Below are 26534 nucleotides of genomic sequence, written 5' to 3'. Positions count from 1 at the left end.
CGGTGGCTCACGCCTGTAATCCCAACACTTTGGGAGGCAAAGGTGGGCAGATCACCTAAAGTAAGGAGTTCAAGACCAGCCTGGCCAACATGGTGAAACCCATTCTCTACTAAAACTACAAAATTAGCCGGGTGTGGTGGCAGGTGCCTGTATGCCCAGCTACATGGGAGAGTGAGGCAAGAGAATCACTTGAACCCAGGAAGCAGAGGTTGCAGTGAGCTAAGATTGTGCCATTGCATCCCAGCCTGGGCAAAAAGAGTGAGACTCCATCTCAAAAAAAAAAAAAAAAAAAAAAGTAACTATCAAACCTCTTGTGGAGGTGTGCTATCTAGGGCAAAGAAAAATGGAATAAATTTTATAAAATAAAATTTTCACTTAGAAAAAGATTCACTAAAGTGTAACCAGGAAACACTAAATTATGTCAAAGACCGACAAAAATAGAGAAAATTTGCATGGTAAATATAATAAATGGTTGCATAAATACTATACACAAAATATAGAGGGCAATGGACATGAACAGGTTACTAAGAAAAAAGGTAACAAGTAACTTTCTTATGTTCATCCACTATTGATCTACTTCAGCTGTTTATTCTTCAGAAGCCAAAGGGAAATTCAAGCTTGGGTCATATCACCCTAGCTCTTAGAATAAAGAGCAAAATTCTTAACATGGCCTACAAGAAGTAGATGTGCAGCCTCACTTCTTCTCTCTCCAACTCGCTGTGCTCCTGGCCATCCTCTTCTTTCAGTTCAGAGATGTGCACTGTAGCCCTTGCATGGACATGCTGGTCCGGCTTCTAGGCTCTTTCTCTTTGCCCTCTCACTCACTCTCTTCCCTTAGATCACTCTAACAACCCTTCAGTTCTCAAATCAGATTTTCCTTTCTCAGAAAAGCCTTCCCTGACTGCAATTTAGATTTAGAGTGAGACTCCGGGTTTAGATCAGATCCTCCTTTATGCACTCATAGTTCCCTTGCTTTCCTTCCACAGCAACTTGCCTCAGTTTTTAGCTTGGCATTTGTGGGACAATTCATTAAAGTCTAATCCTCTCTCTACCTAATAAACTGTTAAGCTCCATAAAGCCAGGGATCTTGACTGTTTCATTCTTCCTTGTATCTCCAGCACCTAGAAGGAGACTGTAGTTTTCTAAAAACAAAGCAACAAGAACAACAAAAATACATTTAATAAATGCCAAAAAATAATGTTTGTCTTTGAGGGCCATGAGATTATAGGTAATATTTTTCTTTTCCTACTTTTCTGCATTTTATATATAGTACACATGGTAATAAAAACAAAGTTACTGATAGACCTACATTTAAATAAGTAAATACAAGTGAAAATCAGAATTTTTTAAAAGGGGAGGATGAAACCTGACCTTATGAAGAATTAATTCAAATAGCAAACTTCCCATATATTTATCAATATGGAAAATATTCACGATACATAGCTAACTGAAAAAAAGTATACCATAATATAGTATACCTGGTATAAAGTCATTTCTGTATAACTTGGGAAAATGCTAGAATTTCATACAATGGAGTTTTAACAGTGATTATTTCTGGATAGTAGAATTAGGGGTGCTTTTTGCTTTTCTTTGTGTTTTTCTACATTTTAAAATATTTTTTGTATTGTATATTTGTCAGGGAAAAAATACTAATCTTTTTGAACAGCTATCTCCTCTTGTGCATTTACAATACAGTTCAATTTGCAACACATTTTCAGGAACATACCAATTTTTTCAAGTAAGGGATGCCTTATGTTAAACTACCCATTTCCTACTGTGTCATATCAATTACTTTCTATAGTTTGCTTTATTAAAGAACACCTGAGCAAGAATACCTTACATAAACTGTAATTATTATATCAATGTTTTTTAAAAGCTTTTTAGCACTGACAATATATTTTTAAGTAAATTGTGCTATCCCCTTCATCAATATTAATTTTCCAATACTGCAGAACTAAATGTTACTGTCATCACGTGTTATCACTTACTCTTATATCTTAAAATTTTCCCATAAAATGATTCATAATCTAAACTAAGAGGAGAAAAACAGTTTTGAAAAATTTTCTACAGAACATTATTTTTCATTTATTCCAAATAGCACAACAAGAAGGTTTGCAGGAAATGGAATGAAACCATGGTAACCAACTGAACCTATCATGAGCTATCAGATCAAAAGAACACACAGTACATTACACGTCAACGCCTACTAGCAGCATAATCCTTCCCCAGTTCCTTTTGATCCTTCTTCTTTAACATGAAAAATGCTTTCAACCAATTTTCACATTTTAAAACTGCAAAAGCCCCTTTATCAATATCTACTATGATTCTCTGGCTTTACTCAGGAACTCTTTGGCCAAGCTCACTTTATAAGTCAACCTAATGTTTTGAGATTCAGTTATGAATTGTTGGGTGTTTTCAATCATTAGCAAAATTACATTTTTTATTTCTGTGCATTTTATCATTTTCTAATATAGCAGCAACAGTTTCTTCACACAAAATCTTCAGAAATGTAAAGATTATATCACCCTCTCACAGAAATCCCTTGCTTAACAGAATCTTACCAGTATTCTAAACTCAAAGCTACAATAAATTAAATCACAACTGCATTTACAGAATATGGGTGAGTTCTTTTTGACCATCTGGTTGTCCATTCTATCACTGATCATCAACCCCCTCATGGGCACTGAAGCTAAACTCATAGAATCTGGCTCAACATGATCTTAAACTACCAATGAGCTAAAACTAAATAAACAGGTAATGATGGCTTTTGTCAGGCATTAGCTGTTTATTGCACAACTATATAGTCAGGCAGACAATAAGGCAAACCTCCGTAAAGACTAGAGATCATCTCTGCTGTTATAGTTGGCCACTCCTTAACAGTTTTCATTTAAAATAAAGCACAATATGCATATCCATAAAAACAGAAGTATATTTTATGCATGACCAGTTTCTGGAAGGACAGACAAGTAATTGTGAATGGTGTTATCTCTAGGGAGTGGAATTAGAAGTATGTCACGGTGGGAAAGTACTATAATTTATCATTCTAAACACTTTTATTTCAGGTTTTTTTTTTTTTTTTTTTTTTTTACCATATCTATGTGTTGCTTTTATAATAGAAATATAATAAATTACATAGATGCAAATATGCTGTTATTTTTATAAAGAATTATTGCTGTTTTTCTTTGATAAGTTATACAAAGTTACTATAAAATTATTTTTATAAGTACAAATAACTACCAAGTGATCTTATAATGGGATTTTTGTTTAAATTATTAAACTTCAAATGCACTTAATTTGGTTTTTCTCTTTTGAGAGTGGTGGGGGTGGAAAGTGAACCCTTGAGAATAAGTTGGAATAAACCTCATCCTTAAAGGCTTTAAACAAGGTATATCTGTTTATAAAAATAGTAATGTGCTGATATCTTTAAAATCTTAATTACTAAAATGGCATTGATTTAAAAACTAAGAGTTTACTTGTGTGTCATACCTCTTGACAACTTAGAAAAAGTGCTGCATGTTTTTTGATTGTTTTTGTGTGTGTGTGTATATATATATATATATATATATTTTTTTTTTTTTTTTTTTTTTTTTTTTTTTTTTTTCTTTTTGAGATGGAGTTTTGCTCTTGTCCCCCAGGCTGGAGTGCAATGGTATGATCCCAGCTCACCTCAACCTCCACCTCCCAGGTTCAAGCGATTCTCCTGCCTCAGCCTCCCGAGTAGCTGGGATCACAGGCATGTGCCACCACGCCTGGCTAATTTTGTATTTTTAGTAAAGATGGGGTTTCTCCATGTTAGTTAGGCTGGTCTCCAACTCCCAATCTCAGGTGATCCACCCACCTTGGCCTCCTAAAGTGCTGGGATTACAGGCGTGAGCCACCAGGCCCAGCTAGATAATTGTTTTTAAACAAGTTATATTTCTCAGTTTTTTTGCTGTTTGTTCTTGAGCAAGTTAAGCCTTGGTTTTCTCATCTGTAAAATGGGGAAAATAATAGTATCTACCACATGGTCTTATTTTATAGATAAAACTTAGTTTTCCAACCTGTTGCCAAGAACAGAGGTTACGGGTTATAAGACAGCAAACCTGTCCAGCCCTTTCAGAGGCCAGAAAGTGTCTGATACACTGAAGTCCTTGAGCCAGTCACACTGGGCCATGATAATCTCATGCATTCACCTTAATGTACCACACAACATTATCACTTCGTATGGGTGCGGCAGTATGAAAAAAGTGTGGGCTATCTAAAAGATAATTCACATAAAGTATTTACCATAATGCCTGGAAGAGTAAATATTTGGAAACGTTAGCTATTATTATATTTATAAAACTGTTAAGTCCATTAATAAACTATTTGGTGGCTCCAAATCATTCAGAGAAAAGAAATCACATTATCCACCTATGCTAGGACTGTATCTAGTTACTAAAATGCTGATCTTAAGGGAATCTAGCATGTCTTCCACTGTACCTTAAAGCAGATACACAAATGAGATTCTAGTTCTTCTTTGCAAAGTAGATAACTGGAGAGACAGTCATCCTCTTTATGTAAAAGTTTCTATTAGCCCCAAAATGTACTTGAAACTCAACTCTACCCTTAAATGATAAAATTTGCTTTATAAATACCTTAAAAATACAAAAGCCAAAAATACCTTGAAATTAGTTTTTTGGCTTTCTCTGCCTTCTACTTTAAATCCACTGCTATGTATGCATACTTTTGAGAGAGAGTTGAAGATTGAATAGACAGAATACTAGTGAATAAAAACCATGCTGAGGATAAAATGTTTTTAAAGATAGCACTTCACATATACTAGGATGTCTATATTCAAAGAGATGTAACACAAGTGTTGAAAAGGACGTGAAGAAACCGGAACCTTCATACACTGCTGGTGGGACTGTAATGATATAAACACTTTGGAAAACCATTCCATGATTCCTCAAAAGGTTACTTTTGAGTTACAGTATGACCCAGCAACTTCACTCCTAGGTATATACCCAAAAGAAATAAAAACATATGTTTATACAAAAACTTGTACACAATTTTATTCATAATAACGTTATTTACAGCAGTATTATTCATAATAGACAAAAAATACAAACAACTCAAATGTCCATCAACTATTGGAATATTTTTCTAATATTATTCATTAGTAAAAAGGAATAAAGTACTTACACACGCTACAACATGGATAAACTTTGAAAACATTATGCTAAGGGAAAAACGTCAGTCACAAAAGAACGTATATTATATAATGCCATTTATATGAAATGTCTAGGTTGTTTACATCAATGGGGACAAAAGTAGATTAGTGGTTGCCTAAGGCTGGGAGAGCTGAGGAGAAACGGAAAGTGAGGGTGAATGGGTATAGAGGTTCTTTTCAGGGTGATTAAATGTTCTAAAATTGATTACGTCATAATTTTGTGAATGTACTAAAAACCACTGAACTGTACACTTGAAATAGGTGAATTCCTATGCTACATAACTGAAGAACAGTTTTAAAAAAGTAAGATATGAGAACACACAAAAGCCATGCTTGCAAATAGAGTAAGAAAAAAAAAGGTGCAATTTTATAATACATGGAAACAGTGCTTGGTTGCCTTCGGTAGATGTTTCATGACCCTCTTTGGATAGGAGGCAAGTCTTTTTTGGTCCAGGAAAAAAATTAGAAAACAGGAAGAAAAAGGATCAGTGAGGCAATTAACCCTTAACGTTTTTTCTCTATCAAGTTAACATTTTAGTAAGCAGTCGTTTTAGGTTCACTGATCAAAAAAAGGTGTCTTTTAAAAAGGGGGAAAAAATGAGGGCTGGGGAGTACATGTTTATCTGAATTTACCAAACAGAAGAAACCTGGTAGATTTTCTTCCTTCTTTTCCTCCCGGTAGTACCAGCACTTAATCTTAATTTGTTAATTGAAAATGAGAAATAGTAACTCAAAGGCTCTCAGCACTCAGCCTATATATTTTAAGTTTTCTCACTCTGTAGACAGACAACATAGGAAGCCATGCTTGGTGAGCATGAGGTCCAGAGCAAGAGGAAATGAGGGATTAAACGGTGAATGGAACATTTCTCAAAGTGTGTTCCACTGAGAAAGTCCATGGAAAGGGCGTCTCATGATCAAATGAGTTTGGGAAATGCAGTACACTCCTATTAACAATACTCATAGGCTCTGGGAACTACTACTGGAAAAAGCATTCAATTGATTACATTTAATGGCAGAGAGACCCACGTGGCTCTTTTTTCCTCTCTATGCCAGCGACAGCATTGCCAATGCTGGTCAAGACTCCCTTCCCGTATGACCTTGGATGGAACAGAGGCCTCTATGACTTTTCTTTCTATTGCCCCAGGGTTGACCAATCCTTCTTCCAAGGAATTATTTAAATAAATCAATACATTCTGTTTAGTGTCAAATCTTTGGAGATTTAGGAGGTATTATCTTTTGTTTTGACCCAAGGTTACAAAATTAATGTCTTCATTTCTTCTCAAAATAAAAATAGCTCTTTTGGGTTTTTCTGTTTGTAAAATGATACACGTTCATTGTAAAAAAAAAAAAAAATCAGGTAACTCAAAAAATACAAAGAAGTAACAATCATGTTTAAGTTAGTCATTAAGCAATAAACACCAACCATTTTGATGATCATTCTTTTAGACACCGTTCTACTACAGGTACGAAATTTTATATAAGTAATATAATACTATATACGTGCTATTTTGTATAATAAATTTTATTTTTCAGATTGATAAAAGTTATGTTTCTGAATTTATGAAATGTGACATATTTTTAAAAGAAAATATAATTTTCCCAAACATCATGTTTTTTACAGGATTTATCATTTGTTCTCAATTACTAAAATTTTTCCAAATAATTCTTACATTATTGTCAGCATAAAATCAACAGGAAAGTGCCAAGTATTGTAGGTATAAGGCATTCTCTGGAGTACGTTCAAATATGCCCTAAAATATCCAGATACAGAGGTTGGGGATTATCAAGACTCTTGCACATGTCACTTTGTTCTTCTCCCAATTTAGAGAAGCTAAAATGAGTCAGATTAACAGAAATGTCTCTGGAATTGCCAAATTTGGAGTTAACAGTTCTCCTCAAAGTGAGCCCTTTAAAATCTATATGGTATACAGAAGCCCTTTTAAATATCAGTTCTCCATAGCCAAAGAAAAACTGCTTACTAAATTAATCATCTAAATAATTCTGGTAAAACATAGTTCCTACCACCCTTTCCACTCAGCATTCTAATTCCTCCAGCAAATCTTTCTAAACTGTAAATGTAACCCTTATTGTCTTCTACCAAAAGTCTTCAATGACTCTCATTTCCTACAGATAAAGCCCAAATTCTTAAGCATGAAATTCTAGGCTCTCCTGGCACACTAAGTGCTAAAATTTCCCCCGCTCCCAGTCCCTCAACAGACTGCCATATACGAAATGCTCCATGGTGTTCTATATTCTGGCACCATTTCTTCTTCCCAAAATGATTGTTTTTCATCATATTCTACCCTTTTATTTGGTAAGCCAGTCTACCTTTAAGAATTAGCTTAAATGTCTTCTTTCTTGACCTACTTGAATAGTATCTGGCACAATAAAAAAGTTCAATAAGTGCTGCTCTTTTGATAATTCAGAATCTGGAGAATTATTTCAATTGTCCAATTTAACAGTGAAGAGCATGTCCCCTCAATTTCCATGAAAAGGCCTTGACACATATTAGTGACATACCAGGAATAAATATTTTTAGATATTACTAAAAAATCTATGGATTTCATTATGCTAATATTATTAATATAATTAGGTTTTCCATATCACCTTTAAATACTGACCTAAAGTCAGTTTGGAAAACAACATTTCAAATCAAATTTCTAAAATATTATAGACAAAAGAACATTATCAAAACATGTTTTACAAAACTCTTTGATGCCTGCCCTCACATAAAACTGTCTTTGGAACTCACACCTGATTTTCTTACTACAGTATTTACTAAAGCTAAAATTAGATATACAACTTTAGTAAGAGATTGACCAGAGCTAAAATATTTGAAAAATTACACCATGGGTTGATCTGCTTAACAAAGAAACTGCTTTCTAAGTACAGCCTGTACTTGGCTATGGTTAACTATCTAAATGGTACACACGTTCCCTCCCTTCCTCCAACCTTCTTCCTTCACTTAAAACAAGAAAAGAAAACCAAATTTTGTTTGGTCATTCATTCTTCCTTCCAAAGCCTTATCTTCCAGAAGAAGCTGACCCATTTCCCAGTTCTAGGAGCAGGTGCTAGACTAGACAAGCAATCAGTACATGCATTTCCCTGAGATGTTATTGGTCCTGGAATGGGAAAGGCAGACTCATGCTAGCCCTATCAACCTGAAGGAAAGGATGCATACTGCCAGAGAGAAGAGAGGTTCCCTTATACTCTCCTGATGGGCATAAACAAAAAAGCTTACAATTCTGATTGCACTGGCAGCCACCTTTTGACCGCAAGGAAAACCAACCTCAGACTGAAGCTGATGCTGTGACTGGCCATGAATACAAACAGAAAGATCACAAGTCCTTCACATCACTAGAATACTGACCATCTATGTTATTATTACATTTCTGAACTTAGTATGTGAGATATTACCTTAAATAACTTATGTCTAAGTGAGTTGAGTTTGCTTTATTTTGAATGTCAGGTAATACTTGCGGCTGAAAGCATCTCAATTGATAGAGAATATGATTCTTGAAAGTGGGATGCTGCCAATAACAGAATTTTAAAGGGTCTCTTTTGAGATATACTGGGATTATTATCCCCATTTTGTAAACAGGAAACTAAAGCATGAAAAGGTTAAATACACAAAATAAGGTCAGGTAACGAGAACGCAGGTTTGTCTAAGTCTAAAGTCTACACTACAACTTCATTTTCAAAATTCTAACAGTGAGAGTGGGTAACTGCAATTCTTTTCTGATAGTTTTTTTTTAATCTCAATTCCTTATTCTCTCTGATTTTCCTCTATTCTTTCAACCTATACATTACATAGAAAGTGTTCCTGTTTAAGCTGTTAACATTTTAAATGTTTCTTTTTCCAGTTTTAATAAAATACACCCAAGATTTATTTTTCTTAGTAAAAATGAACTAATTTAGCAGCTCAAGTCATTGTGAAAAAGGGGTATTTTATATCAAAGGGAGTCAACAAAGGGGCTCTCAACAGAGAGCCCAATAATAAGTCAAAGTTAATGCATAACTTTAGTCTTATGCCATATTAAATGTCCAACAGTGATAAAGAATTCTTTTTTTTTTTTAATTTCCAAGAAAACTCTTGGAGAGTCTAAGCAAATGTGCTCTGCAATACATGGATGACTTAGGAGAAATAATAGAAAGATCTTAATTTTAGGCTACAATTCACCTATTTGCATTATTTTTGTTAAAGGAGGAAAAGTAAACAGTCATTAGGATAAAAATGATACAAATTTGTTGAGTTAGTAAAGGCCTTTTGGCATTTACAGCAATCCCCCCAAAAATAAAATGTTTAGATAAAAACAGCAAGAAAAAAATTAGTTCTGAATGGGTTATGATTGCATTTATGCCCATAAATTGTTTAGGTTTTTAATCCAGGACAGTGGTGACAATGAGAAAGTAGATACCAAATATTTAAAAGATTTCATATATTCACTCATATTAGCTCTCCACAAGGTTTTTCACCTCCTTAAACTTCACTATTTCCGAAAATCAAATGAATATTCTGGAACTAAATAACATAGTATTTGACATTAAAAACTCAGTGGATGGGTCTAACAGCAGATCAGAAACAGCAGAAGTCAGGAATAGTAAACCAGAAAAATGGACCATAGAAAACGTCCAAACTCAACCTAGTATTTTTTTCTTTTAGTGAGAAAAATTAGAGTGCCTTATAAAACATATCTTTTAAATAATTAGTTCTAAAATGATGAAAGCCATGTGTTTTCAATCAAACTGCTTAAATTATTTTAGGTTACTTGTAACTGATATTTGCCATATCTCATTAAACTACAATGAATACAAATGTTGTCAAAATCAGCATACAGAAAATCTGAGAATCACTTTGAAACCCTTCATGAGTCATAATCAAGTGCCTGGCTAGCATCTTCTTTACAACTACACACTCTGAACATGCAAATGTCTGTCTATATGCTTCCCTTGTGTGACAAACTTTCACTGAGTCAAAATCATTTTTCCTGAGTCAAGAGATGAATATGAGCATAGGCAGGAAAGCCAGACAAGGCTCAGCCTAAAATTTAGGCTGGATGGGGCATGGAAGAAGATGCAAATGAAGAGCAAAAGATATCTCACCCATAGAACACCTGACATGCCACATGGTGAAAACTTCTTTTCTGACTGCAGATAGTTGGTATTGTGACAGCACATATACAATACACACTTCCCTAAAGAGCACCTCATAGCATTCATTAGGGTCCTCAGTGGAGGGCTAGTCCCTTTTAAGTCAAGGAGAGGTGCCAATGTGTGAGGGAGGTGTGTTCTTTGAAACTCTGTGCCTTACTTAACCTTACAACCTTGCTGATCACACCATCGGATTTTCAGGTGGATCATTTATATTACTGGGGATGATACATCAGAGGGATGAAGCTGGACACACAGACATTTCTTAGGCAGTTACTCAACTAGTCCAGGAAGTGGCTTAGGGTTGAAAAGGAGGGATAATTTTGAGAAATACTTAAGAAATAAGATTGTTGGATTTGGCTGTGTGAGATGAGCAAGAAAGAAAAAGTCCTCTTAATCATTATCATACAGGTACAGTACCCAGGGCTTGCCAGGGTCTAAGAAAAGTGAAAAATACAAAAATATAAAAAATATGAAATATGAAAAGAAAGATATGGCTCCAAAACACAAAAAAAAAGAAAATTATAAAACTAAAGTTAATTTCAAAAGCAATTTACATAAAATCTTTACACAATTTTAACAGCAGAAAACATGTATTTGATATGAAGTATAGTGTGTGGTATAATGTAAGGTAGGGGCCTCTAGATGAATAGTGCCAGGCCTTACAAATACAATAAAATACACCTAAAAGAAAAAGTGAAAATAATTTCTTGGTTTCTGTCTTATGGAATTGACTGATAATAGTGTCACCAGCTAATAAAGGAAATATAGATACCACAGCATATTTGGGAGAAAAGCGTTGAGTTCAGTTTTAGATATATTGAGATTGAGGTGTCTATGAGGAATCAAGTTCAAGGACTTATTCCTAATTTTAGAGGCCCCAGTTGACACAGTAAATGCATAAAGAACACTGACGGGTATAAAATAGACAAACTGGATACCCCTTAATGGATTATGTGTATGTTAAAAACAAACTGATGTAAACTGGGAGAATCATCAGGTGAAATGCAAGTATCAGATAAGAATAATACATATATCAATACAACTTCTATTTCAGATTTTGCTTAACACTTCTCAGCCATACAATAAGTTTAAAACAAGGAAACTGTCAATCATATTTGGGCACATAAATTACTCAATGTATATTATGAGTAAAATTCCTCTATCTATGACCATTACAGCCCCCTTTTACTCACTATTATTTCTTTTCCAAGTAATGATTTTTATGGCAATTTTCAGTAACAAAAGAAAGGCTGTGAGTTACCCCAGAGATATGAATTTGAAACATTACCATCAAGATTTACTGGGCCAAAGTGGATGGGAAGTGATTATAAATGTAAAGCCATGAGTAGAATGACAGAGGGCAAGAAGGCAGGAATGAGAAAGAGATAGGAAGGTCTGGGTGCTACTTTTCTCCAAACTAAATCCTCAGCCTTCAAGTATTTGCTGGTATCAGCTGGTGAAAACTGTGTGACAGATATAAGATGATAGGCAATGTGGTGTAATGTGGTGAAAGTACCTGAATTGCAGTTAGGAAAAATTGAGTTCCAATTAAAGTTTTATAACTTCTATGTGATCCTGGAGAAATGCAGGGGAAATGGCAACCAAGGGGAAAGAAAGAGAGGTTTCTGTTTCTCATTTTACCCCACCTTCTTCCTTCCTTATTCTGGACCACCAGCGTTTACATCAAGGCTGTTCACCACAGACAATCAGATGACCAGACTATTTGGAAATACGGTGGTAAAGAATTCTAGAATTATAGTATGTTAGGAGTAGAAAGATGAAGAAATCTACTTCAAGAAATTCTGTGATTTGCCCCAAATCAGTCTTCTAATTCAATTAATGGTAAATTAAATAGGTATTTGAATTGCCATACCAGAATTTTTTTCCTGTATACCACAATTTAAACCTGAAAAAAACAGTATAATTAAGTAATTGAAGGGGAATTTACACTTCATAATTTACCATAGAAAGCAAATTTCCATGAAGTCCTGTGGCAAGCTCTATTCTCCAAGTATTTAATTATTTCAGCATTCAATATAATACTGAATTATATAATTCTATTTAACAGAAAGATTAATATAAAATCCTGTGGACAGGAATCAGAGCCGGCCCTGCTCACTCACACAGGTATAAGTTATTGGAGAAGGAATTAGACATGTTAGTCCTAAACATTAACATCAACTTTCTATCCTCTATTTGTGACTACCAAAAGAAATTCCATATATTTGATCTCTGTCTTCAGAAGTCTCTGCTTTTAAGTCTTTTCCAAATAGATGAATGTATACATGAATGAACAAATAAAGGGATGAACAAAGACAATAGATAATTACTCTAAGCCTTTGGTGAGGCAGCAATGTAGAAATATTAAGAGCAAAGACTCCGAAGTCAGACAATCTGGGTTCAAATAGCAGCAGCACAACTTATTAAATATGTGATCTTCACTAAGTTACTCAATCTCCATCCAGGTCTGCTGTTTCCTCATCTGTAAAATGGGGGGTAATAACAATACACAGACTTGTTGTGAGGATTAAATGAGGTTAGAGGCCTGGCATAAGGTAAGTACAATGGATAAGTGTGCTCTTGTATTACTGTTCTTACTGTTGGGTTATTACTGCAGGATTAACAGGAGTATTTGTTTCTGGGCACTGCACTGTAAGCTAAGAACAGCCAAAACACTAAGTGAAGCTCAGCTGATAGGGAAGAGCCAAGAGCTCCCAAGAAAAACTGCTCCAACCAAAAGGCAACCTAAGAGAAATGGCAGTGACTTTAGCTTTACAAGTTATGAAGATCTTTTCTCTTGGTCTCTTTCCTTATTCAAGAAACTGATGGAAGCTGACAAGCTATACAAACAGTAAAGAAGGGGTAAGATGGAATGGAAGGAAGCAGCTCCCACAAAATGCTTTAAAAGTTGTTCAGGCCAGGTGTGGTGGTTCATGCCTATAATCCCAGCACTTTGGGAGGCTGAGGTGGGTGAACCACGAGGTCAAGAGATCGAGATCATCCTGGCCAACATGGTGAAACCCCGTCTCTACTAAAAATGTAAAAATTAGCTGGGTGTGTTGGCCCATGCCTATAATACCAGCTACTCAGGAGCTGAGGCAGGAGAATCGCTTGAACCCAGGAGGTGGAGGTTGCAGTGAGCCGAGATCATGCCACTGCAATCCAGCCTGGCAAGAGTGAGATTCTGTCTCAAAAAAAAAAAAAAATTTCTATTCTTAATTACTGAGTGCTACCATTCATGAGGAATTTTTAAAGGGTCTCAAAGCTATTAAAATGGTAATTAGATCCCAAGAAAACAAGAACCAATTCAATTACATGCTGGATGCTTTTAAAATTTAAAGCCTTCTATTAAGAGAGTTTTAAATAAAGCACAGTAGTAATTGCAGGCCCATGACCAACCTTAAAGCCAAAGTGTAGGTCCCTGGCTGCCGCTGGCTCTCCCGGATGAGGTAGCTCCCCTCAGCCACAATCAAGAGCTGGTCGGCTGCTTCTCTGGAGATCATGCCATGAAACCTAAGAAACAAAGTCTATTCAGAAACTGTGCTTTCTACATTTTTCAATAAAACAAGATAAAACAACATCCTACTACCACCACCTTCTCCTGTTGTTTTCTAGACAAAGTATTGCCACATAATGGAGGGGAAGCACTTGGGTTTAACTATGCTTGTGTTTCTCTGGACCTGGCCCCCAGCCAGATTCTCTGTGGTGATAAGAACAGCACCAAAGGACTACCCAATCCAGTTAACAACCATGGAATCAAAATCCACATCCATCTAAGGGAAGATCAACCACCTCTCTCAAGAGGACAATTCCTTTCTTATGTATCCATTCAACCATACGGCTTGCTAAAACAAACAAACAAACAAAAAAAAACACACAGAAATGTATCCTATTTTCCTTTCTTCCCATTAGTAGCACTGCTCCAAAATTTTGGCTCTGAGTCCATGTTGGCAATTTTCCAGGACCCTGGGTTGTCCTTAATTGGCATGATTGCCCAATAATGTGCATAATCTGCGTTACTGAACACTCAAGCCCAAAGCAAACAAGTATAATACTTGTTTTCATTCTCTGCTAAAACCTTATCTTTGATTAACACAGAAAAATAGAGAAAGAATAAACATAAATAACATGCTCTTTACACAAACACAGATGAATCTATAACAATCTGGCATAAAACACTGAAAAAAAATGTTGGTGACACACATTAAAAATAAAAAGCCATCTTACATTTGTATAGTGATTTACAATTTACAAAGAACCTATATGTCCTTGTATAACTCAAAGATAATGAAGGAATTCAGGACATGTCACCCCAAAATACGCCACTTTGCTGTATCAAGTATTTTGAGCTGAAGGCACTTTAAAAATACCAAATGCAGAGACAGGCTTTCTCTGACTCTCCCTATCTACCTAAAGACAGATCATCCAAAAGGAACTCAATTGTTATCAATGCCCTCCCATCAGTTTCAGCAACCAGGGAAGACTGACTCTTATAGAGGAGAGGAGACTAAAAGTCAACAACACACTCAGACAAACTGTCACAAACTACCATTTACCTTCCCGTCAATGGCCAGAAACTTCCCTCCCATTCCCGTTATGATGGCATACAAACTCTCAAATCTCACTTTTTGGAGTGGTATTCACTTTATTTTTTTCTGTGATGCCCCTGTGCAAGTAGTATTAAAAATTAATAAATTTGTATACCTTCTCTCCTGTTAATCTGCACATTGTTTGCTTATTTCATAGACCCAGCTCTCAAACATAGGAAGTAGAGGGAAAGTCTTTCCTCCCCTACAATAACCGCAATGACCCACTGCTCAAAAGAAATTTTGCAGCTTTTACTGGTACTAAAGAAACAATAGTCACTTGAATTTGGAATGATACATTTAAAAGGCATTGAAATGGCACTTTAATAATTCAGGAACATTATGAAGGACAAGAGAAAATTTTCTGGAATTTTTCCTGATAGGGATGGTTCAGTCTCTCAATTTAAGTCTTCAAACAGTTCACAGTAGGCATGTTCAAATCATGACAGCTCGGTTTACAATGGGCTCCTAAGTTTCTCATCTCCATAAATTTTCCAATCTTTGAGAACTAGGTCCAAAGGCTAATGCTCTGAATCTGCTGGAGGCAAGGAGATGGTAATCTATCCCTTGCTATTTAGCACATTGGTATATATTTTAACTTTACATAATATCAAATAATACAGTTGGTAAAATATAGTTATCTATTTGTTTAAAAATTCAATTAACTGGCCAGGCACAATAGTTCATGCCTCTAATTCCAGCACTTTGGAAAGCCGAGGCAGGTGGATTAACTGAGGTCAGGAGTTTGAGACTAGCCTGGCCAACATGGTGAAACCCTGTTTCTACTAAAAACACAAAAAATTAGCTGGGCGTGGTGACAGGTGCCTGTAGTCCCACCTACTCGGGAGGCTGAGGTGGGAGAACCGCCTGAACCCAGGAGGTTTTGTAATTTTTAAAACCTCATTGCAGGCTGGGTGCAGTCACTCATGCCTATAATCCCAACACTTTGGGAAGCTGAGACGGTGGATCACCTGAGGTCAGGAGTTCAAGACCAGTCTGACCAACATGGTGAAACCCCGTCTCTACTAAAAATACAAAAAATTAATGGGGCGTAGTGGCGGTGCCTGCAATCCCGGTTACCCGGGAGGCTGAGGCAGGAGAATTGCTTGAACCTGGGAGGGGGAGGTTACAGTGAACCGAGATCACACCATTACACTCCAGCCTGGACAACAAGAGCAAAACTCCATCTTAAAAAAAAAAAAAAATTCAATGAACTTAAAAGAAAACAAATTCTGAAACAAAACTTGACAATATATTTAAAGAATTTTAAAACTATTTGCACAAGTTAATCAAAAATTTCTAACTCCCCAAGACCCCATGCACTGAGATGTTTCCTATGGTGTTACTTCCAATAGTATATAGTTTAAAAGCAACCTATTACACCAAAAGTAGAAGAATGACTATATAAATTACAATACAACTGTACTGTAGAATACTAGTGGTTCTTAACTTTGAAATCACCCTTTCATCAACTCATAGGTATGCATCTGTAATCCATTCCTACGTCTTGAAAACATATGTAATTTGAAATAATTTAAAAATATTTGTTAAGTATACTTTTATCTGATACGATCTCCAGTCATAAAAAACAATTTTGAGGAATGATGAGATTATGAGTGATTTTTATTCTTTTCCCCAAAGTGCCACATTTCTGTTTTTCAATAACCTGAAAAATTAAGGACTTTAAAAATCATTGCATTTTTCACAAAACAGAAAAATGCTCATTGTCAATTTTAAGTGGTAACAATCAGGCTATAAAATGATATGTATAATATCTCAATTTGGTTCAAATCCATTAGGAAAATATTTCTTCAGGGAGTAATACTTCAAATTGTTAACATTAGTTGTTTCTCAGTAGCATGAATTACATTTTTCTCACAATAAATACATACTATTTAAGAAAATCTGAAAAATAAAAATATATAGAACAAATCACCCACATCCCACTGTATATACATGTGTGCATATATACATATCTATATGCCTAATACACATGTACAGAAAAACACAAATATGTACATTTTCCTCATATACATCTAAGATTATTTACTTGTATGGTTTGAATCCTTAACATTATTGCATGTACATTTTCCCATGCTATTTTCTTATTTATGCTTGTCTTTATTGTCTATATTGTTCACCAATTAGATCACATTAGAAATTTTTAAGAAATAAATGTAACTCCACCAAACTTGAATACTTCTTCCTCTTGCTTTCATTTAAAAGCATCCATTTACCCTGTCTCTCTTACATATGCCAATCTATGAAATGCTTTCTAATAATTCATACTTACTCTCTTCCATAATACTTTGGTCTGTTTTCTACCTATTGGGAAGGGAAAAAAAGGCATATTTGTAAAAATGCAAACATGCAGAACATAATTCAACATTTTGTGCATGTGACAAACTAAAGCATATATTAAAAAAAGAATTCAAATAACAGAGTATGCAGTCCCAGTTCTACCAGTAGGTTACCTGTGCCATTTGGACTGGTCACTTCATCTCTCCAGACCTATTTCTTATTTATAAAATGCTGTGTATGTAGTTGGACTAAACTATCTTTAATTTCTAGAATCTAATGAGCTGAAAAAAATTTCACTTTATTCAAGAGTGAACATAACACCCCAAAACATATAGCCACAATTGTGACACACTCAATTGTAGCTTTCTCCCCCATCCTCCCCTGCTATTCCTCTCCCTCTTGCTCCAGACTCTCCATTCTGTTAGCATCTCCATATACTCTTGCCCTTCTGTTCTCCCATCATCTCTTCCCTCACCACAGCTTGTCAGGGCATGTGTGCTGGCTATAGCTAAGAAAAGCCCCAGCAAGATAAATGCCCAGGAATTTTCACAGGAAGATAGAGGGCATGTACTCCATTCATTCAAAATACACTCACTGAACAGCAAATATGTGACAGGCATTGTTCTACCTGCAGGGACACATTACTATATAAGACCAAAATTCTTTTGGCACTTACATTCTAATAGTGACAGACAGATAATAAAGAAGTTTAAAAAACAAAATAGAAAGTAGTAGTAAATACTGTAATGAAAATAGGAGTGAGTAACAAAAGGGAAGACTAGTGAGGTACTTATTAAGCTGGGTGGTTAGCAAAGCTCTCTCTGAGATGACATTTAAACTGGGTCCTGAATGACAAGATGCCAACTCTGACTACAAAATCATAGGAACAGCAAAAAGGCTTTTCCCTAGTAGGTACTTTGATGACACCACGTACTATGTTATTGAGCTCTTGCTATTTGCTATGCATTTTAGTTACATTTAAAGATCACTGAATCTTCAAAATAAGAGGAATTATTCTACTTTGTCTTTATGAAATAGTACTATCATCCTCATTTATTTTTCTTGGCAAAATTCACCTTTTCTTTTAAATGTACTTATAATTAACAAATAAAAGGGGTATGTGTGGTGTATTATGGTATATGGCATGATGTGATATTTGTATATATTGTAGAATGGCTAAAACAAGCTAATTAACACACACATTACTTCACATACTTATTTTTTTGTGGTTAGAACACATAAAATTCACCCTCAGCAATTTTCAAGTATATAATACATTGTTATTAACTATAGTCATTAAGTTGTACAATAGATCTCTTGAACATATTCCTCCAACCTAAACAAAATTTTGTATCCTTTAACCAATATCTCCTGAATTCCCACCCCAACCACGTTCTTTCCTTCTCCTTCCCTCTGCCACTGATAACCACTATTTTACTTCTTGCTACTACAAATTCAACATTTTTAGATTCCACAAGTGAGATCATGCAGTATTTGTCTTTCTGGGCCTGCCTTGTTTCACTTAACATAAATAAAGTCCTCTAAGTTCATCCCTGTTGTTGCAAATGACAGGACTTCCTTTTGTATTCAATTTGAAATAAACAGTATTCCACTGTATACTGAAATAGAATATACAGTATTCCATTATGTATATATACACCACATTTTCTTTATGCATTCATTAACTGATGAACACTTAGGTTGGTTCCGTATCTTGGATGCTATGAACAATGCTGCAATGAACATGGGAGTGCAGATACTTCATCAACATATTAATTTCATTTCCTTTGGGTATATACCAACTAGTGAGATTGCAGAATCATGGTAGTGGAGAAACTGAGCATCCGAGAGATTACAAAACTTATTCAAGGTTACTTGTTCAAACGTTGGGGCTCAAGGCACAACTGGGATTCTTAAGAATGGCAAAAAGGGAACACGCCCTCTGTCAACTATATTTAACACTGACTCATGTGAATTTGGTTAAACATGGCAGTTCCCAAAGCAACTCAAAGCCTGTCTTTTCAGTGATCTTCTCCCTTAGTTCTGCATACAGCTTGCGGCCAAGTCTGGTATTGTTTTCAGCAAACTTGATATATTTACTCACAGCATAGAAAAACTTTTGTTTCAATAAAAAATTGTTCATCATCTATAGCAGTGATCCCCAACATTTTTAGCACCGGGGACTGGTTTTGTGGAAAACAAATTTTCCATGGACCGGGGCAGGGGTGGGGGTATAGTTTCAGGATGATTCAAGCAAATTTCACTTACTGTGCACTTTATTTCTATTATTATTATATACTCACCATAATGTAGAATCAGTGGGAGCCCTGAGCTTGTTTTCCTGCAACTAGACGGTCCCATCTGGGGGTGATGGGAGACAGTGACAGATCATCAAGCACTGGATTCTCATAAGGGGCATGCAACCTAGGTCCCCTGGCATGTGCAGCTCACAATAGGGTTCGTGTTCCCATGAGTCTAATATGGCCGCTGATCTGAGAGGAGCCAGAGCTCAGGCAGTAATGTGAACAACAGGGAGTGGCTGCAGATGAAGCAACACTGGCTCACCTACCACTCACCTCCTCCTGTGCAGCCCGGTTCCTAACAGGCCACAGAGTGGTACTGGTCCATGGCCTGGGGACTGGGGACACCTAATCTATAGCATACCCTACTGGCTTATCAGATTCTAGCCCAGTGCCTTGTGTCTGAGCTATTCTGGTACTGCCTAAGTTGTAGGTAACTAATAGATACATTTTTTCCTGCATATTGGTGGTTGAACTGACTTTTCCCCTACCCTCTCTCCGAGTGGAAAAACTAGTTTTGTCTCCATGTGCAATTCATCTCAATATTCCTTGACTCCATATAAGAGTTTTTGGCATTTTCCTTTCAACTGATTATAACATCTGCCTAGTTTTCTCATATCTTATGAGTAAAATAAATTTTTAACATGCGTTCATTTTCATATCTATAGGAGAGTCATGATTTTAACTTTTTTTTTTTTTTTTTTTTTTTTTGAGGCGGAGTCTCGCTCTGTCGCCCGGACTGGAGTGCAGTGGCCAGATCTCAGCTCACTGCAAGCTCCGCCTCCCGGGTTTACGCCATTCTCCTGCCTCAGCCTCCCGAGTAGCTGGGACTACAGGCGCCCGCCACCTCGCCCAGCTAGTTTTTTGTATTTTTTAGTAGAGACGGGGTTTCACCGTGTTAGCCAGGATGGTCTCGATCTCCTGACCTCGTGATCTGCCCGTCTCGGCCTCCCAAAGTGCTGGGATTACAGGCTTCAGCCACCGCGCCCGGCCGAGAATTAATTTTCTATAGCATTATATGATAAAATGTTACTCAAAAGAATCATTTAGCAATGTCCTTTCCAACTGAAAATATGAAGATGCTCAGTATTTACTCTAGAGGAAGATATATATGTACATGTACACATGAAAACGTGAATAGGAATGTTCTCACTTCATAGTCATTTTTTTTCTTTTTTTTTTGAGACGGAGTCTCGCTCTGTCACCCAGGCTGGAGTGCAGTGGCCGGATCTCAGCTCACTGCAAGCTTCGCCTCCCGGGTTTACACCATTCTGCCTCAGCGTCCCGAGTAGCTGGGACTACAGGCACCCGCCACCTCGCCCGGCTAGTTTTTTGTATTTTTTAGTAGAGACGGAGTTTCACCATGTTAGCCAGGATGGTCTCGATCTCCTGACCTTGTGATCCGCCCGTCTCGGCCTCCCAAAGTGCTGGGATTACAGGCTTGACATAGTCATTTTTAAAATGGGGCAGTCAGACATGGTGGCTCATACCTGTAATCCCAGTACTTTGGGAGACCAAGGTAGGAGAACTGCTTGAGGCCACAAACTCAAGGCTAGCCTAGCAATATAGCAAGACCCCCATCTCTACAAAATATTTAAAAAAATTTTTTGGTGGTGGCACGTGCCTGTAGTCCTAGCTAGTCAGAAGGCTGAGATGAGAGGATTGTCTGAGCCCAGGAGGTTGAGGCTGCAGTGAGCCATGATCACATCACTGCAGTCTCAGCCTGAGTGACAGAGTAAGACCCTGTCATTCATTTATTCATTAATTCACTCATACATACATTAAAAAATAGAAATATTTTAAATATACACCAATAGGGCAATAACTAACTTGATTTATAATATAAATAATATACACAGTTTGAAGGAATAATGTAGATCTATCGGGACTAACATGGCAAAATCATTAAGACAAACTATTGAATACAAACATAAATTATGAAATAACAATACAGAATGACACCATTTAGGAAAAAGCACATACACAAATGATATGTATTTATGGCACAAATAGAGATCTAGAAGTATGCATACCTGCATACCAAATTCAAATTGTTACCTCAAGGAAAGTGGGTAGAGAACAGACCTGAGGGGGCCAAGGAAAAGGCATAAAAGGAACTTCAATTTTGACCATAATATCATAACTATTAAAGAAAAATGTATTTATACATTAATTATATACCTAATATCACCTTTAACAATATAAATTAAGATTAGCTTTTGTGTAACCTAATATCGAAGCTTGAGACACATTAGAATGGGGTCTCCCAACATTTTGAGAAGAGATCATGGCCTTTCCTTCAAATCATGAGATCTTTGCAGGTAGTTGAAGGTGTATGGCACTGAAGTTAAAGGAGAGTTTTTGAAAATACTCTACTTACCAAGGAAAATCCTGGGCGAGTACAAATAAGCGGTGACAGTAGTGAGACTGGTGGCTGCAAATGGTGTGGCAATCCACTACATTTCCCAATCCAGGAGAAATACTGATTATTTATTCAGTAGTCCTACAGTAAGTCCATAATCTGCTTCCATTAATTGCCTACGTAATCATCTTTGGAAAACAATTGATTATGGCCTTATGTTACTAAATAATTATTTGCTTTACCCAAAATAATTTTGAATTAAAGGAAATTAGGTAAGCACTGATAATTAAGAGCATTTTATATATAATGAGCACTGTATCAAAAATAAAATTCACACACCAATTTCATCTTTTCTGTATTTTTATAATTGAAATGTCAATCAGAACTTAAGTTTAGATTTTTCTTCCTCTCATGTCTAGATAGTAAAGGGGATCACAATACACTACCCTAAAACATGGTACATTGGCATAAGAATTATTTTAGCTGGGCGCTGTGGCTCATACCTGTAATCCCAGCATTTTGGGAAGCTGAGGCAGGCGGATCATGAGATGGAGACCATCCTGGCTAACACAGTGAAACCCTGTCTCTACTAAAAATACAAAAATCAGCCAGGCATGGCATGATGGCGGGTGCCTGTAGTCCCAGCTATTCGGGAGGCTGAGGCAGGAGAATGGCGTGAACCCGGGAGGCAGAGCTTGCAGTAAGCTGGGATCATGCCACTGCATTCCAGCCTGGGCAACAGAGCAAGACTCTGTCTCAAAAAAAAAAAAAAAAGAATTATTTTAAACTGAAGGCAATTTAGAAACATCAAACATAGATGCTTTCTGTACTCTCCCTTTCTGTCTAAAAACATAGCATAAATTCCCTTTTGTAAAAGAAATTTACATTTGTAAAGAAACGTAAAGATATACTCTTCTACCATACTAGGAAGAGGAAACCAACTCCAGAGACAATTCTAATCTCCTGAGATGACCTGAGTCTGCATAACAAACCTTACTAAAAATCCTTATTTATCACATATTTCCTTCCCACAACTTACCACCCTGCCAAGCCCAAATCCCCTTTTCTTTGTCTAGTCTCTTATCTCTATCACCCTTTGTTAAAATGGCATATAACCCCCAAGTCTAACTGCCTCCTTGGTGTTTTCACTTATTTTCTGTGAGATCCCGCTCTCCATGTGCATATGAAATAAACCTTTTCTCCTGTTAATCTGCCTTTTGTCAGTGTAGTCCAAAAATCACAGCTACTGAACCTAATAGGGTAGAGAAGTTTTTCTTCCTCTACAATAGCATTTAGATGTTTTGCTGATGTCTAAGGTATGATTACTTCAGTGATTTGGAATCGTCTTTTCAAACTCAGAGACAATATAACATTACTTGGATAATTAAATTAAGGAATTCATACTATAAAAATGATTATTAATAACCCCAAATTAGTTTACTTGCAAATACATCAAATGAGGAATTTCAAGTGTTACATGCTATAGGAAAAACATCTTTATGTTTACACAAACATTTATATGCTTGTTACTAAGTTTTATAAATTAATAAGAAACTATTTACAGACTAAAACTGGTTGAACTCAATGTAACTAAGATATGTTTTAAAATGAGTACTTGTATTGAATTATATGCTTCGCTTTCTCCAATTTTCTGTATTTAGTAGTTAACATTTTTTCATAATACCATAAAATGGGTAGGAAAAATGAGAAGAGAAGAAAAATGATTTCTAACTGAAAATAAAAGGTGCCTATAAAATGTTTTACCACACAAACAAACAAACAAAAATCCTAAGGTCTCCAGCCACCTAAATGGACTCCCTCTTGACCAAACGGGGCCCCAAAGAAACCTGAAAAACTGAATTTCTAGCCATGATGGGAAGAGATGTTGGACACGCCTCCTCATACCCCCCTCCCTTTTGGTGTTTAGGCACAACTGACCAGCATTAACATTGAAATAGAGATCATAAGGCTGACAACACAGACGGTGGCAATAAGATACCAAATTCCAATCCAGCTCTGGTATGGTATCATATGACAGCAGATTCTAAAGGAGATACAAATATTTTATCCCAAAATATATTTCTTTGACATATTTTGAAAAGGCCCTGCAAAGCCATCCCTTGTGGGAGAATTTGCAACTGTGGAGAATTTCCATTAATACATCCAGGCCTTCCCTTTCTAGGTCTTTCCTGGACCTAGGAGTGATTAAATGAGAATGTGACACCTTTAAGGTCTAAAAGAGACATTTACCATCTTTTCTCTCCAAAAGCTACTATCCAGAGGCTTCATCTACATAACAAGAACCTTGGTCTCCACAACTCCCTCTACCTTAACTCAAGCATTTCTTTCTATTGACTTTAAGTCTTTAAGCAAAGTTTAACTCTTTCAACCAATTGCCAATCAAAAAATACCTGAATCCACCTATGACTATAACACTTCAAGATATACTACCTCTTTAGGCTGAACCAATGTTCTTCCATGTATGGATTTATTATTTTACCCATAATTCCTGTCTCCCTAAAATGTATAAATGTGAACTAACCCAACTGCCTCAGGTACATTTTCTCACAAGCTCTTGAGAATGTTCTCTGAGCCTTAGTTACTCATATTGGCTCAGAATGAATTTTTAAATATTTTACAGTGTTTGGTTTTTCTGTTAACAATAACATGGTTTACATAAATGTTATACGCTATTTCACTGGAGAAAAAAACCTTTAAGTTAATCTACCATTATTGAATGTGGCATAAAATACATAGTACAATATAGGAATTCAATAAATAACTGAACAGCAGATCATTTTACAATATTTAAAATATCAATGAAATTCATTAAATTAACATTTACTGTGCAGTTTTACCCACAATGAACTACTTTCATTTTCTTTTTCTTTTGTGAGACAAGGTCTTACTCTGTCACCCAGGCTGGAGTGCAGTGGGGATCACAGCTCACTGCAACCTTGAATTCTGGGGCTCAAGCAACCCTCCTAACCTCAGACCCCTGAGTAGCTGGGACTACAGGCACATGCCACCACACCAAGCTGATTATTTTTTAAAATTTTGTAGAGATGGGTGTGAAAGAAAAACAAATTATCAGGACCCCCAAATCACTAAGCCAAAGGGAAAAGTCAAGCTGAGAACCGCATCAGGCAAACCTGCCTCCCATTTTATTCTCTTGACTTTCACTCTGGCAATGTAAATTGATAGCTTATTTTCACAAGTACTGGACAGAGGACAGAACTTCAACTCATCCCCGTGCCAACCTGAGACAAATGCATGTCTGACTGCTTCCTCTGATGGAAAAATGCAGATTCACTGAGCTAGACAAAGGCCTAAGTGACTATTGCCCTATCCTCCCTCACAAGGTAAATTGTGTATTTGGCGAAAGTCTGATCAAAGACTCAAGAATGCAACCATTTGTCTCTTGTCTACCTACATATTTTTGAAATTCCTTCCTCCTTCCTCAGTATCTGCCCTTTCCCCTTTAAATACTGATGCCCTCACAAACATCTTTAGAGAAAGGCACAGACTCCTGCCTCCCAAGCACACGACCTTAACTCTGTCAAAATAAACTTTCTAAATTAATTAAGACCTGTCTCAGATACTTTTGGTTTACATGGGATTTTGCCACATTGCCAAGACTGGTCTTGAACTCCTGGGCTCAAGCAATCCTCTTGCTTTGGCCTCCCAAAATGTTATGATTCCCGGCGTGAGCCACCATGCTAGGCCTATTTTCCTCATACATAAACATTTTAATCTAATTCACTACATTATATTTTTTCAAATTAAAGTCTGACTTCTTATATTTTATTTTCATCAAAGACAATAAAAGTTTTTTTAATGTAGAAGTATTTTGCTCTCCACAGGAAATTTGAAAACAGTAGAAATAAGCAATAAAAGTATTATAAATGTTAATTCCCTTCTCTTCTCCCCAACAATGTTATTTCTTTTAGTAAGGAAACTTTTCCATGGCTACAGTTCAAGACAGTAGTCCAAAACAAAAAAAAAAAAAACAAAAAAAAAACCCCAAAAAACCACAACAAAATTCTGCAGGTAATGCCACTAAAACATTTATAAAATTTCAAAAATGTTTAACGTTGTTCTTGCCTACAGCAGTAGTGATCTGGTCAGAAATCAAAGGAACCATTAATCTTCTTTGTTCACCCTGTGAAAAATGATACACATAGGCTGGCAATTTAGCATTTTAAATCTAGTCTGGAAGTCTATATGATGCTTCTTAAAAGCTAGCACATTACATACATAAAACAATATGACTACACTGGCAAAATAATACTTTTTTTCAGGTAACAATCTAGAGAATATGCATATAAAGATTATACAATAAAAAATAAATATTCTCAACTGAAGATCTGGTTCTGCATTGTACTTCAAAATGGCTCAGTTGTCTGGAGAGGGAGAAAGGGAAAAGGAAGAACAACATGCACTTCATATTTGCTATTGACAGAGTTATATTCCAAATTAAAGGCTAGTAAGTCAGTCAGCATTCAACTCTAGCTTTGGATCTATTTTAATTTCTTATACTAAAGTAAGGAAGGAGGAAGGGCAGGGAGGAAGAGAAACAGAAGCCACTGCTACTGCCTCGTGGCTTAGGAAAATAATCATAGTAATTCTATATATATACT

At 36.2% G+C, this 26534-nt stretch overlaps 1 protein-coding gene across 2 annotated transcripts in view; it reads right to left on the bottom strand.

Moving 5' to 3' along the window:
• CHN1 (chimerin 1) overlaps positions 1-26534 on the bottom strand; it is a 214213-nt gene that overhangs the window by 106642 nt on the left and 81037 nt on the right. Inside the window, exons 5-6 of one of the 2 annotated variants that reach the window (XM_030916099.1) lie at positions 17225-17256; positions 13745-13858 (exon numbers count right to left, since the gene is read on the bottom strand). The exons of the other annotated variant lie outside the window; for it this stretch is intronic. Of the exons in view, the coding sequence (XP_030771959.1) occupies positions 13745-13858; positions 17225-17256 (146 nt within the window). The remainder of the gene's footprint in view (positions 1-13744; positions 13859-17224; positions 17257-26534) is intronic. 2 annotated transcript variants of the gene reach the window in all.

Source organism: Rhinopithecus roxellana, chromosome 14 (genome assembly GCF_007565055.1).
Source record: "Rhinopithecus roxellana isolate Shanxi Qingling chromosome 14, ASM756505v1, whole genome shotgun sequence".
In the NCBI taxonomy this organism is placed as follows: Eukaryota; Metazoa; Chordata; class Mammalia; order Primates; family Cercopithecidae; genus Rhinopithecus; species Rhinopithecus roxellana.
The sequence above is the reverse complement of the archived record's forward strand: the minus strand, read 5'-3'. Positions and strand labels throughout refer to the sequence as shown.